Source organism: Micromesistius poutassou (genome assembly GCF_964030765.1).
Source record: "Micromesistius poutassou genome assembly, contig: SCAFFOLD_5858, whole genome shotgun sequence".
Classification (NCBI taxonomy): domain Eukaryota; kingdom Metazoa; phylum Chordata; class Actinopteri; order Gadiformes; family Gadidae; genus Micromesistius; species Micromesistius poutassou.
Window position 1 is genome coordinate 1 of NW_028178632.1, and position 13861 is coordinate 13861.

The 13861-nt window shown below is 46.5% G+C and overlaps 1 protein-coding gene across 1 annotated transcript; it reads right to left on the minus strand.

The window, feature by feature from the left end:
* Positions 1 to 656: 656 nt before the first annotated feature.
* On the minus strand, positions 657 to 5839 carry LOC311373519 (UDP-glucose:glycoprotein glucosyltransferase 1-like; the record flags this gene model as incomplete). Its single annotated transcript, XM_084490270.1, has 7 exons — positions 5706 to 5839; positions 5090 to 5169; positions 4196 to 4326; positions 3782 to 3894; positions 3148 to 3322; positions 1271 to 1367; positions 657 to 735 (listed from the first exon to the last, which is right to left on the minus strand). Coding segments are annotated over exons 1-7 (800 nt in total), but the record flags the coding sequence as incomplete, so codon positions are not given.
* Between the last annotated feature and the right edge of the window lie 8022 nt (positions 5840 to 13861).

Consider the following 13861-nt stretch of genomic DNA (forward strand, 5'->3'; position numbering starts at 1 on the left):
AACAGAGAGAGACGGACAAATACAAAAAAATAGTAGGAGACAAATCGTGCCTTGGATTGATGGATCTCTGTTACGGGAATAAATTACTGGATTTAAATCCCTAAACAGATAAGGAAACAGTTGCTGCTGTTAGGCTTAGCCTTACCCTAACAATAACCCACAGAGGGCAGGAAAGGGGGAGGAAAAGACTGCATGATGTGATGAGGGAGACAGACGGAGAGTGAGCGAGAGAGAGTGACAGACACAGATAGAGCCAGAGAGTCAGACAGAGAGAGAGTGACAGACAGAGGGAGGGAGAGAGTGACAGAAACAGATAGAGCGAGAGAGAGTGACTGACAGACAGATAGACAGACAGACAGACAGACCGACAGACAGAGAATGTTAGAGCAAATAAGCGTGGAAAAGACTGAATGTGATGGAGAGGGAGACAGAGTGAGAAGACAGAGACACCAAGAATGAGCTAGACAGAGACGGAGCAAACAGGGAAGAAAATGACTGCATGATATGATGAGAGAGAGGGACAGACAGACAGACAGATAGAGAGAGGGACAGACAGAGAGACTACAGCCCACACAGTACTGGTGCAATTAGCTGGAAGTGGTCCATCTGCTAAATATTCATGAGGCTGGGGGGGGGGGGGGGGATTCATGACTCACTTGAGCTTTCCGAAGAGGAACCCCTGGACCTCGTCCACCGGGTCGTTCTCGCCGATCATTGTGGCGTTCACCTCCGCCCCTGGAGACCACAGACCAATCAGAAATAAACCCCAGACCACACTGTCCCCCTCTCTGGGCGAGTGTGTGCATGCGAGGGATGTTCCGATACCACCAGTATCGGCGATCCCGAGTACATGTCGATACAGCATCTAGGAATGTGACCAATAGCACAAGTCGGTTCATTTCCTATCGACAAAATATTTCTTCTGAACTAAAACATTTACATTAATAATCTGGAATTAGAATAATACATTTGTATTCTTGTAGTTTAGCGTGAGCATCCATGTTTTCCGACTTGGTAGCTCAAACGGAGATGGTCGGAGATGACGCGTTTCCCATTCCGACTTTCCACCTCAGGCCGTTAACGAACGCAACGTAACACCGCACGTGTTTGTGATGTTCTCTGCCTGGGTAGTAAATTAGCCAGTCACGTGATGGTGTCGGATCGGCGCATAGACGTGCGTAATCGCCGCTATCCTATACTGCATTTTAGGCTGTATCGGAGGAATTTTCGATACAGGTATCGGTATCGGAACAACTCTAGGTGCGTGTACCTTGGACTTGGGTGTCGTCCTTTGCCTTGTACTCCTGGCTCTTGATGGCCAGCTCCACTCCGTACCCAGAGAGGAACACCTTGTTGGGGCTGGGTTTCTGTGGGAGGGGGGGGGAGGGAGGGGTGTGGATGGATGACTTTCTGACAGGATAACATACATTCAACACATTATTTTGAATAAGAACCCCTCATTTCAGTTAAGGCTGAATTAGGCATTGAAAATGTACAGATATTGCACAGACTTATTTTAAATACATCATCACCATTAAATCTTTTGAAATATCAAAGTATATCGTTTGAGAAAGAGAGGTGTATTCATGATGTACTATTTAGTCTTTAGCAGACGCTTGCATCCAAAACAACTTGGAGCGTGAAGAGGTAAACGGCACGAGGCGGCAGGCAGGAGTCTGGGCATCTCGCTCAAGGCTGCCCACCATCAGACCCACGTGGACCCCCCCCCTCACTACACCACCCTGCCAACAACAGCTGAGTCCAGCAGCTTGACATTTGATACGTTGTTCTCCTCTCGACGGCGCGTCCTACATTTACATTTAGGCCCTTCAGCAGACGCTTTCATCCAAAGCGACTTACACCGACTTACACTTCTTCTGTAGAATTTGTCAGAAGAAGGAGTAACAATATATCACTGTAGGTACAGTAAGGATGTTCATAGAACCAAGTGCCAAGCACTGACAATTGCTAGGTTCAGCCCTTCCCTGTGTGCAACAAAGACATCGAGGATAAGATGCTACACGATGCTAAGTGCTATTTTAAAGTGCAAGGACGTATGACATACAATAAGTGCTCTAGTGGGGGTGTGGGGGGGGCTGGGGGTAAGGGGGGAGGCTATGCAGAGTCCAGGTGAACTCTGAACAAGTGAGTCTTAAGTCTTTCGCTGCGCTGGTGAGTGACTCTGTGGTCCTGACATCGGCAGAGAGCTCGTTTCACCACTGCAGCGCCGAAACAGAGAGCGCCTATCCTACAGGTTAGAAGTCCGGAAGGACCAGCTGTTGCGGGCTAATGTAAAAGGACACTAATGGATCCTAATGACTCCCCCTGTGTGGACGGAGGGCGGGGGACGGGGTGTCACCTCTGGGCCGTCCCGGGGATTCAGGCAGCAGAGACAGATGGGGAGGAATATTTATCATAATTACACAAGGAGCCCAATCCTTGTGTAAGAGTCTCTGCGACGCCGGTGGGGCGGCTGGCTGTGTTGGGCTTCCAGAGAAAAGGAACAGGTTCTGCTCCGCGATGCCTGCAGCCTCTAACCCCTACTTACTTAATGATAACAGGTTTTACTCACTGACACTGTCACTTTGGATAACGGCGTCTATGACTGACTAAAGAGGGGCAGATCTTCCTGCTGGGATCAGGGGTTGAAAAAGGGCAGCTCTATAAACCTTTTTGTAGTCCACATGATCTGTTTCTATTCCACAGCGTGACAACCTGCTCCATTTCCTTACCTTCTTTCAGATAAATGTTCTTCATAATAATACAGAACATTAAAAACCTGATGCCAAGGTTTTCTTTTGCAATATGAAAAAAAACTAAAAAATGAAATAGAATTTTTTCAAATCGCTTACAGCCAGGTAATGGTTAGGGTTAGGGTCACTCACAGCCAGGTCATGGGTTAGGGTTACTCACAGCCAGGTCATGGGTCAGGGTTAGGGTCACTCACAGCCAGGTCATGGGTTAGGGTTAGGGTCACACTACCAGGTAATGGGTCAGGGTTAGGGTCACTCACAGCCAGGTCATGGGTTAGGGTTAGGGTCACACTACCAGGTAATGGGTCAGGGTTAGGGTCACTTACAGCCAGGTCATGGGTTAGGGTTAGGGTCACTTACTACCAGGTAATGGGTCAGGGTTAGGGTCACTTACAGCCAGGTAGTGGCGGAGGACGTACAGCGCCCGTCCGTCATTGGCCTGGGCCGCCGCCGCCCGGTGGAGGCTGCCGAACGCCGGCGAGCCGACCTCCGCGTACAGGATGACCACCGGGGCGTCCGGGTTGGACCCGGGGAACCTGTGATCGCCCTTGAAGAGGAACGGCTTCGGTCTGGAAGGGACAGGGGGGAGTGGAGAGTCCTCAGTCCATCGCAACAAGACGTCGTTCTAGTGCACCGATATTGTTAAACGGGGCTGGAGTTAAGATTTAAAGAGCTATTAATAATATTAATAATAATAATAATAATATTAATAATATTGTTTTATTGCACCAATATTGTTAAAAGGGGCTGGAATTAAGAGATATTATTATTATAATATTATTAAGAATATAATACGTTACTATATATACGATATTGTTTTATTGAGTGTAATTAGTTACAAACGTCTTAACCATTCTTCAGCTCTTACTGAGTGAAGTGCTCCGTTAGAATAACAAGGAGCGATCCTCTGTATGAGGATGGGGGGGGGGGGGGGGGGGTTTAAGTTAAGTTCTTGGTCTATCTCTGGAGTCAGCCCCCAGGCCCTGAGCTACTGGATGAGGGTGACCTCGGGGTTCCCTGTGTCTCACCTGGCGGGGGCCGTCTCCAGGAGCCCCACCAGGTCTTGGGCGTTGCACGCCTTGGCCCCGTGAACGCTGAAGAACGCCGCACAGCCGGGGGGCGGGGGCTCGTTGGATGCGATCTGGGGGGTGTGGGGGGGGACCGAAAGAGCAGTAGTTCACACACACAGGAAAACCAAAACACATAGAAATATTGTATGTACGCACTTATTGTATGCTGTACGTCCTTGCACTTAAAAATAGTACTTAGCATTGTGATAAAAGTGCCTGCTAAATGCCCTTAATGTAGATGTAAACACACACACACACACACACACACACACACACACACACACACACACACACACACACACACACACACACACACACACACACACACACACACACACACACACACACACACACACACACACACACACACACCTGCTGGAAGGAGTGCACTGTAGCGGAGTAGGCGCGGAGAGAGAGGGCGAACTTCAGCATGTTGAGATGGACGGAGCTGAGGAGGACGCCAGCCCTCTTCAGGATCATCTGATAGTAGGCCTGCTCCGTGTCTGGAAGGAGGGTCCACACACAGCATGACTATATGATGAGCTCAGACTCCACTTTATGTCATTGCACAGTAGGGGTGTAACGATTCACTCATTCCTACCGAAATTTGTCGGTACGGGTCTAACGTTTTTTTTTTAATAAAGTTTTTATTGATTAGCACACACTCTGTGAGTGTCTTGTCTTGTCCTGATGTTTTGTGTTGAGGACCACAATGGAAATTAAAAAGTCCTGGACTTTATTGTGTTTTTATCCTCAATTGTATTTGATGTCTTTCCATTTGTGTAAGGCATTGGTTTGATACAATTTAATAAATCAAATCAAAATCCAATTGTTTAATAAAAATAAAATAATAAAAACTGCTGTACCGAAAAACATACCGAACCGTGACTTAAATTTTTTTTTGTGTATTGTTACACCTCTATTGCACAGAGTACTGAGACAACAGAATGCAGTTCAGCATCCATGCACAATGGCAATAAAGTGCATAGTGGGAATTTATGTATATTATATATTGAGACATATGCCGTATGGACAGATGTTGATTAGGTTAAACGATGTGTGTGGAAGCAGATGCAGCAAAATGTAAATAGCTGGGGTCAGAAACAGAGCGAAAAGTTAGGGATCCCTAGGCTACCATATGTTTTAATGTCTCTAGTGTTCCCTGTTCTCTGGGCCAGGGACATCCGAATCAGCAGAATCTCAGCTGCTCACAGCAAACGAGGAACCAGTGGAAACAGAGTTCAGAGTGTCATGGGGAGGCTTTACCCTCATGGTCTCCTTCTGTGTTCTGATTGGCCTCCACAAAGTCCCAGAACTTCTCCTGGCTCTCCTCAGCCAGGAACTCACTGAGGAAGAGGAGGACGAAGAAGAGCAGCCATCAGATACAGAGGTTTGTGATGTGTTAACATGAATAACAAGGCTTCGGGTCCGACCATGTAAGTTGGTTTGCTAACTACTCAGATGATCATGTTAGGAATATTAAATGACCTGATCTAAACACTGCCTGAAGATAAAAGATAAGATAACCCATATTTTATTGACTAGACCGGAAATTAAGGTCCAACAGTATAAAGTACAAGCCAGTTATAGGAACACAATATATATAAAACATTTAGAAAAAATAACATATACAGAAATGTATATACTCAATAGGATCAATTTAGAAAAAGACAGATCTATTATAGACAGTTGAGGTTGACGTTATTGCCACTATTTGTCAAATTATTTAAACGTTACATGACAGACCAAAGTGACCATTAGACAAAAGTGTTTAGGTGAACTAAATTGGGAGTCTTACACCCAGACCACTAGACTATGCTGCCCCTATGTTATGTCATAAGATGCAGGGTCTGCCTTGGGGTGCAGGGGTGCATGGGGGTACCTGGCTTCCATAAGCAGAGGAGTGGCGGTCCACTTAGTCGTGAGGGTGGTGGTCACAGCCTTTGAGTCTGCACTGCCAGACACCGCTGACAGAGCGGACAGCAGGGACACCCACAGCAACCACATTCTTACACGTGTCCCTGTGTGCAAAGTCAAAGTCAAGTCAAATAAAGTGAATATGGATGAACGTTAATCACAGTTACAGTCTCTAAAGGGCCCAAAAGAATAATGAACGAATGGCAAACGAGGGGATGAGCGCTGATTTAAGATTGGGTAACAAAGCTGATCTTGTGAGGCTGTTTACCAAAATGTAGAAAATAAAAAATGGGGACATTTGGTCTTTAACAATAGACAAAAGTCGTAGGACAGCTTTGTCGTACATTTAGAGACTTGTTGTTATTAAACTAAAAGCAACATTAGCTCCGTCCAATGGGAGCTTTCAGCGTGGCTCATCCGTCCAATCAGCTCTCAGTACGGACATCCGGACAGTTCCGGGTACAATTCACACAGAGCTGTCATGCTAGCCATAAAGACTGTTATACACACTATCGTTGTCATTCGTGAGGAGTTTAATAGGTCACTCTTCTTACGGATCGGTGGCGGTCTTCACATACTACATAATTAACCCTGAGGCTGAAATCGAGCGATGAAGTGCTCTGTCAGGCAATGAGACACTGCAGCTAGCTGCACACTCGCTAATCATTTAGCTCGGGTTCTGTCTTTGATGAACGCAACATCACGCACACCAATACATTCGTTTAGACGAAAGGCGACTGATTCCGCGAAGTCCAACACATTGGTAAGGAAGCGAACACAAATGCTTACCAAAAGCCGGCTTGGCGGAGTCCTGCTGCAGCCATGATCCGAGCCGAGTGGGAGGGTCCTCTGGCTGGGTTAGGGTATGCGTCACGCTGCCCAATGTTCAAAAATGCAACCATCTAGTCACTAGATAGGTGCATTTTGAACAGGTGCATTTTGAATAGGCTAGATTCTAGTGAGAATGGATGGGAACTGGCTGGAAATGAAATATATCAACGAATAGCCGAACAAAAGGATATTGCGCAGTTGTGTCGTTACGGTACGGTATAACTGCTTCCCACGGGTGACGCATGCTCCTGCATTTGCATCCGTTGATTCACAACAAAACAGGAGATATGCAAAACATATCCCCTACGGTCTGCTGTTAGTTGATGCCAAACTAACATTAAAAATAGACTGGGATCGCTTTGGTTATTCTTATAACATAAGCCTAATGATGAATAAATATATTCATCATTATAAATAAATATAGATAGATAGATAGATAGATAGATAGATAGATAGATACAACGGAATGTAGTTCAATAATAATAAGGCAAGGCAAGGCAAGGCAAGGCAAAGGCAACTTTATTTATATAGCACCTTTCATACACAAGGCAGACTCAAAGTGCTTCACACACAAACATTGTCACCACAACAAAAGAAAACAATAGTTAAGTAAAAGTAAAATAGATAGAAAATAAAGGCAAAGTTAAAATTTTTGTTTTTAGAAAAGGCAGAGTTATTAAAAAGAAAATGCATTTTAAAAAGTGATCAAATAAAGGCAAAGTTAATAATAAAATAAAAATAATGAATAAATAAATAAAATAGAAGCATTGTAGATTTAAGATTTAGCAGAAAGCTAAAGCAAACATAAAAGTCTTCAGTCTGTGTTTATAAAAGCTGTCAGAGTTGGGGCAAGTCTTAAATCCTCAGGGAGTTTATTCCAGCTATTTGTTGCATAGTAACTAAATCCTGCTTCCCCATGTTTCGTGTTGACCTCTGGGGATAATTAACAGATTGGTCTCAGATGATCTTAAGGCTGTGCCCCACACTACACGATTTTTTTTTTATCTTATGCGATTTTTGAGTCGGAGTACACCACACACTTAACGAGAATCGCAGCCGATTTTTGCTCTCCGATCCTACATAAGATTAGAACACAAGACGAACACCACACACTACAGGATAATCTTATCCGATTCTCGGCCATGTAGGCTACGTCATCCCAGCACGAGAGACAAGAGATCGAGAGACAAGAGATAAATACAATAACAAAATGACAGCCTAAAACATTATCGACAGTTAACACATGACTGATCTTTTAAATGGAGATGGATATGCTATACTTTCACAACCTCTGCAGTAGATGAATTGTTGTGGGGTTGTAGACTGGTGAGGCTGCCTACCTGTTGTGGGGGTCGTTCTGAAACAAGGACGAAGGGAGCCCTATTCCCAGGGCAGAAGGACATGGCTCTTGGCTTTTCATTGACTCGCTCTGCAGCCTAAATTAAATTGGTGGACAGTGGATCCTCCTGAGAGCAGTTTCATGGTTTGATTTAACATTATATATATATATATATATATATATATATTATATATATATACACAGTATATAGGCAATATAAAAAACCCATGCTAGTAATTATCCTGTTGGATCTGACCTTCACTATAAAGCACAGACTGCCTGGTCTGTAGGCCTACATGTAAACGCACACACCACCTACACACACAGGCTCATGCACACAGAGGCACATGCTCACACACACACACACACACACACACATGCACTCGCGCACACACACTCACTGAAGCACACACACACATGCTGGCACACACAGACAAACACACAGGCGTGGCTGCACACACACGCACTCGCACACAAAGACACGCACTCAATCACTCACTCAAGCACACACACACACACACACAGGCACACACTGACATGCAAACGCACAGGCGTGGATGCACACACACACACTCGCACACACACACAATCACTCACGCACACACACACACACACACTGGGCCTGTTTGTCTGTCAATAAGGGGGCATCTTGAGATGAGTTATGGCAGGTGACTGTCTTCCTCCACGGGGTCAAAAACAAAATGGCTAACCTGAGGTGTTGGCCCCCCCCCCCTCCCCCCGGACTGTCACACGTCAGCCATTTTGGAGGTTAGACTCCTCAGCGGGGGAACCAAAACGACCTCAATTAAACCTCCATTAATATTAATACACTTTGTCGTTTCACGTGAGTTCCCGCTAATTAAATGTGTCCCTGGCGGTATAATGGGGGTCAGTTGGGGTCACCGACGTAAAGCTAATTCACAACATGGCCTACGCCAAACAAAACAGTGGCCCGAGTACATCAACAGTCTGGGCTTCCGGCCATCAGCCCGTATTTATTCAACCTGATAGGTGCAAGTGCCATTAGTATTAGCATGTAAATCTCTCCTTTCCGTTGTTTGTTTTGCTCGTTGCCACATGTTTGTGCTTGCATCCTTATTGTGTCGCGCCGGCTGGCTTTAGTAACACTGTAAACACCAGACCTGGCATGCAGCCGGTCTGCGTGTCGTCCCGGGGTGTTCGTACCATAAACCGGGGGTTGGCAAATGGCGGTCCGCGGGCCATAACTGGCCCCCCCAGATTATTCTGAAGTGATGTCTTTTGTTTTTTGTCAGACAATATCGAACAATATCGAAATGTCGACAGTCCCAAATAAAAAATAATCAAGCTAAATGACTAAGTGACTAAAAAACTCTGGTGTGAGTTGATTATCATGTGAGATGGTGGCAGACTTTAGTCTTCTTAAAGTCTTTTCAGCGTCATCTAGTGTGTGGTAGGCATCTGACGGGCCTGCGTGGCAAATTCCAGATACATTTTAATCTATCAATTCCTTTAGCTGGCCTTTGATAATGTTCTGGCCCGCCACCCACTGGCTGGCAAAAAAAATTGGCCCGAGGCCAAACTTACTTGCTGACCCCTGTCAAAATCACTGGTAGAGCATACCATGGTTATACCGCTGGTTCCGTCCACAGGCCCCCCCCCCGGCCTCATCCACAGACCACTCCACCAGCATTGCGGTAGTCCGGCTGCGCTGCAGGGGAAGGGATGCAGCGGGTATGAACCCATCAGCCCAGCAGCATGCTGGGAAGTAGAGATATTAAGGCCAAAGCCTTTGTTTGCTTGGAAAGAGAGAGAGGGGGGGGGGGGGGGGGGGGGGGGGTGGAAGCTCAGGATGAGGAGCTGTGGCCGGAGTGACCGTCTATTAATGGACTGCAGCCAGAGGAGTACAATCACTCACCACTCTGCATGGCTCGTGGCCTGGAGAGGGAGCTCCACACACACACACACACACACACACACACACACCCACACACACGCACACGCTCACGCACGCACACACACACAGCGTTCTGCAGTAGCCAGTTGGTTGCTGTTTGTTTTCTCTCAGACGGACGCTGACCCCGAGCGGTGAGGAGGATTAGGACGCTGCAGAGCGACGCGGACCAGCTGGTGGAGAGCGAACCCAGCGATGCCTGTCCTCCTATACACCCCCCCCCCCCCCCCCCCCCCTACAGACAGCACCTCTCCTCCTGTACCCCCCCCCCCCCCCACCAACAGACAGCACCTCCTCCTGTCTCACTGCTCTCTACCCTCTCCTCCTGTCTCACTGCTCTCTACTTTACCTCCTGTCTCACTCTCTACCTCTCCTCCTGTCTCACTCTCTACCTCTCCTCCTGTCTCACTCTCTACCTCTCCCCCTGTCTCACTGCTCTCTACATCACCTCCTGTCTCACTCTCCTCCCGTCTCACTCCCCAGGCCCCTGGGGTGCAGTGTCTCTCTCGCTGTCCTTGTTTCCTCCCGGCCAGATTGCTTTCGTCCTTCCCGTCGTCCAGGGAAATTATTTCACTGCCCCCCGTCACAGGAGAGGTCGGAGTTGAGAGCTTACCGTGCCGACGATGAGATGGGAGGGCAAAGGTCAATGCTTTGCACCCCCCCCGTCAAGGGCAATGGAATGTTATTTATTCCCAAAGTTCAACCCGACCATAGTATAGGAGGAAGTGTTTGTGTGTACCTTAGCCGTAGCTGTAGTGTCTGCAAATTGAATAAGGTTGTAGATCAAGGGTGACAGGACTGAGGCTGTTGTAAGGGAGTGGGGGGGGTGCTGCTTTATGGGTCATGGTCCTGTGACCAGAATGTGTGTGAGCGTAGAGACGACCATTAGCAGCAGCCTGACTGGGGTGGAAGTGGCCCGACTCTGAGCCGTCTGGATGTGTGTTAACGGAGAGCGGGAGTGTGATCCTACGCAGGCCTTGTGTTAAGAGAACCAGGAGCGACAATAACAAGAAGATATCAACCTTCTGAATGAAGGCTTTTTTCTCCTCTTTTTTTTTTTGTATTTAGCAGTATGCTAGAAATAAGTGTGAATAATAATAATATAAGTGGAAGACGAGGCAAATAAAAAGCAGACATTCTCCAAATAAGACGAAACACAATGCAATCAGGGGCTATAAAAATGAAATCATTTTTAATCGGTGGCTTGATGATTCAACCTTGCGATAAGAAGAAAAGGAACAGGAGAAGGTTTGCATACAGAGGACAGAGCCGCCCTCAGCGGTCTAACAATGAGCCTATTACATTCACTCCTCACCTACTCCATCACCTCTGCAGTCCATGTTGACGAGGCTGGTATTAAGACATTAGATACATAGTGTGGCGACGCAAAAAACCCAAACCGAAAAACAACAAACTGCCTGGTTTCCATCGTGTGTCGACACTTAAAATTCTGGAATCATTCGAGTCAAAAACAAAAAAAAAACAACAACATGAAAAAGAATAAAAGGGATTGGTTGCTTTGTTCAGATGTACTGCAGCTTCAGGCTGGGATGTGGCATGGCTTTGGCAGAGACCTTGAATGGATGTCTGCTTCACAAACGGGGGCCCCTTTCTCCACAAGAGCTTCAGGTCGGCTATAGGCTGTGTGTGTGTTTGTGTGTGTGTGTGTGTGTGTGTGTGTGTGTGTGTGTGTGTGTGTGTGTGTGTGTGTGTGTGTGTGTGTGTGTGTTGTGTGTGTGTGTGTGTGTGTGTGTGTGTCAGACGGGGACCATTTTGGAGAGGTCGACGGGGTCCACTTTAAGCCACAACCACCGCTCCTATATCTCACGCCCCTGGAAACACGACGAGGAACAAACACACGGCTCCTACACGGGTGTGGCAGGGCTTCTGGACGGTAGGGTTGGATAGTGCGATGGACACTGAGTTGGAAAGGTCTCCACGCCAGCCCCCGTTATGGCTCGGTGAAGGTTTATCGGAGTCTGGGACCAGAATGTGCGGGGACTGGGTTTCTTTCCCCTCTCTCTCTCTCTCTCTCTCTCTCATGGCTCCTCCGACATCTCTGAACACGATAGCCGAGGAGAGCAACAAAAGAGCTTTTGCGTTCGGTGTCCTCTTTCACCGTGCCTGTTTGTGCGTCTCTTGAAGACACAAAAGGGGCCAATGAGAGGCGACAATGAGAAGTGTTGGACGCAGCCCCTGGCTGCGTCCCAACACTTCTCATTGTCCCCCCTTGCTGCCTCTTTCCTCGCCTCGGCCCCATTCATCACGTCGCACCTGACACGCGCGGCACTCAGGTGACGTGTGGAGGATTCAAATTGCTAAATTGTTTTCTTTTTCTTTTAATAGGGAGCTTTTTCGAACATGAAAAGGGACAAAAACCTTCCTCAGCACTCACTCTCTCTCTCTCTCTCAGTGGGATGCTTCACACATATCGCCGGACACATTCTTGGCTATTTTTTCTATATCCGCTCGCAGATGTTTTTAGAGGAAAAGCTCTCTTGGAATAACAGAGTAGAAGACAAAAGGAGAGAAGGAAGGAGGAAGAGTGAAATGTTGGTTTGGAACACTTGAATAGTCAGATGGCTGGGGGGGGTGGGGTCTAAAACCGTAAATAAAAATAATGGGCAAGGTATTGGTCATGAAACTGGACACTCACTCATAAGCACACAGTCATTCTCTTGCGGCCACACTATTTACAACCGCATACAAACAAGCCAAACAAAAAGGTATACTGTACATTGTATTTACACACACACACACACACACACACACACACACACACACACACACACACACACACACACACACACACACACACACACACACACACACACACAGTAGTCAGATAAATCACTAATATAATGCTGACATGTTAACCGTTAATAGTTATGAGCAACGGGTTACACCGGAATTGGGACTAACAATCACCGCCTCGAATCCATCTCTGGCAAACAACCGATTGGATGCCTACAGGTCGCCATGGTGCCAAAGAGGTGGGCGGGGGCCTTCTCCTTTCCCGGAGAGAGGGAGCCAAAATGCCAACCGTCACTTTAAGTGGTTCACATCGCCATGGTGATGGACAGTTACAGAACCAGCTTTCACAGTAACCTTTGTATTTTTCAGCTCTCAACGCTCACCCTCTCAAACCAATAGAAGAAGCTGCCTTTTGTGCGTCTCCCTCTCTGGGTCGGTCTACACACGTGTGTGCGTGGGTGGAACTGTCAGAAATGTTTGTTTGTTTGACTGAAGCTGAAGGAGAAATAAAAATAAATGCATCGGGACATCTTAAACACACACACACACACACACACACACACACACACACACACACCACACACACACACACACACACACACACACACACACACACACACACACACACACACACACACACACACACACACACACACAAAAAGGCTTTAGTAATGGCTATGGTCCATTGTACATCTGTCCAATCCATTACCTTTGATTTATAAAAACAAATACAAATCTAAAATAAAGGAATCACTTTTTTTTCTGTAGGCAGCAATATTGGTCTCAGTGTCATTACAATTTAGCTTAAAACAAAAAAAAAGTAAGCATTAAAAAAACAAAACAGTTTCATTGATCCTAAAATGCAAACAACATCCTAACTGTATATGACAGAATCATGTTCAATGAGTTTAAAATGGAGGCAGATTATTTTTTTCAAAGCAAAAGCTTTTTTCTTTTTTTATAACATAACTATGTCGGCTCTTTGATTTTTTTTCACAGTCTTTTTTCTGTACTGTCGCAATCCTCTTTTCGTTTGTTCAACACAGCTGATCAGAAGCCTTCCAGAAAAGGTGGAGGAACGCTCTCACCCCCTCTGGGATTTAACTTTGAAAAGTTCACATCCTGGAAGTACACCGGTCCTCTTCAAGGACGGGTAAAGGAATTCACAGACTTGTCACCAGTTTCTCCTCCACCGGGGTCATAGAGAAGTGTGTGTGTGTGTGTGTGTGTGTGTGTGTGTGTGTGTGTGTGTGTGTGTGTGTGT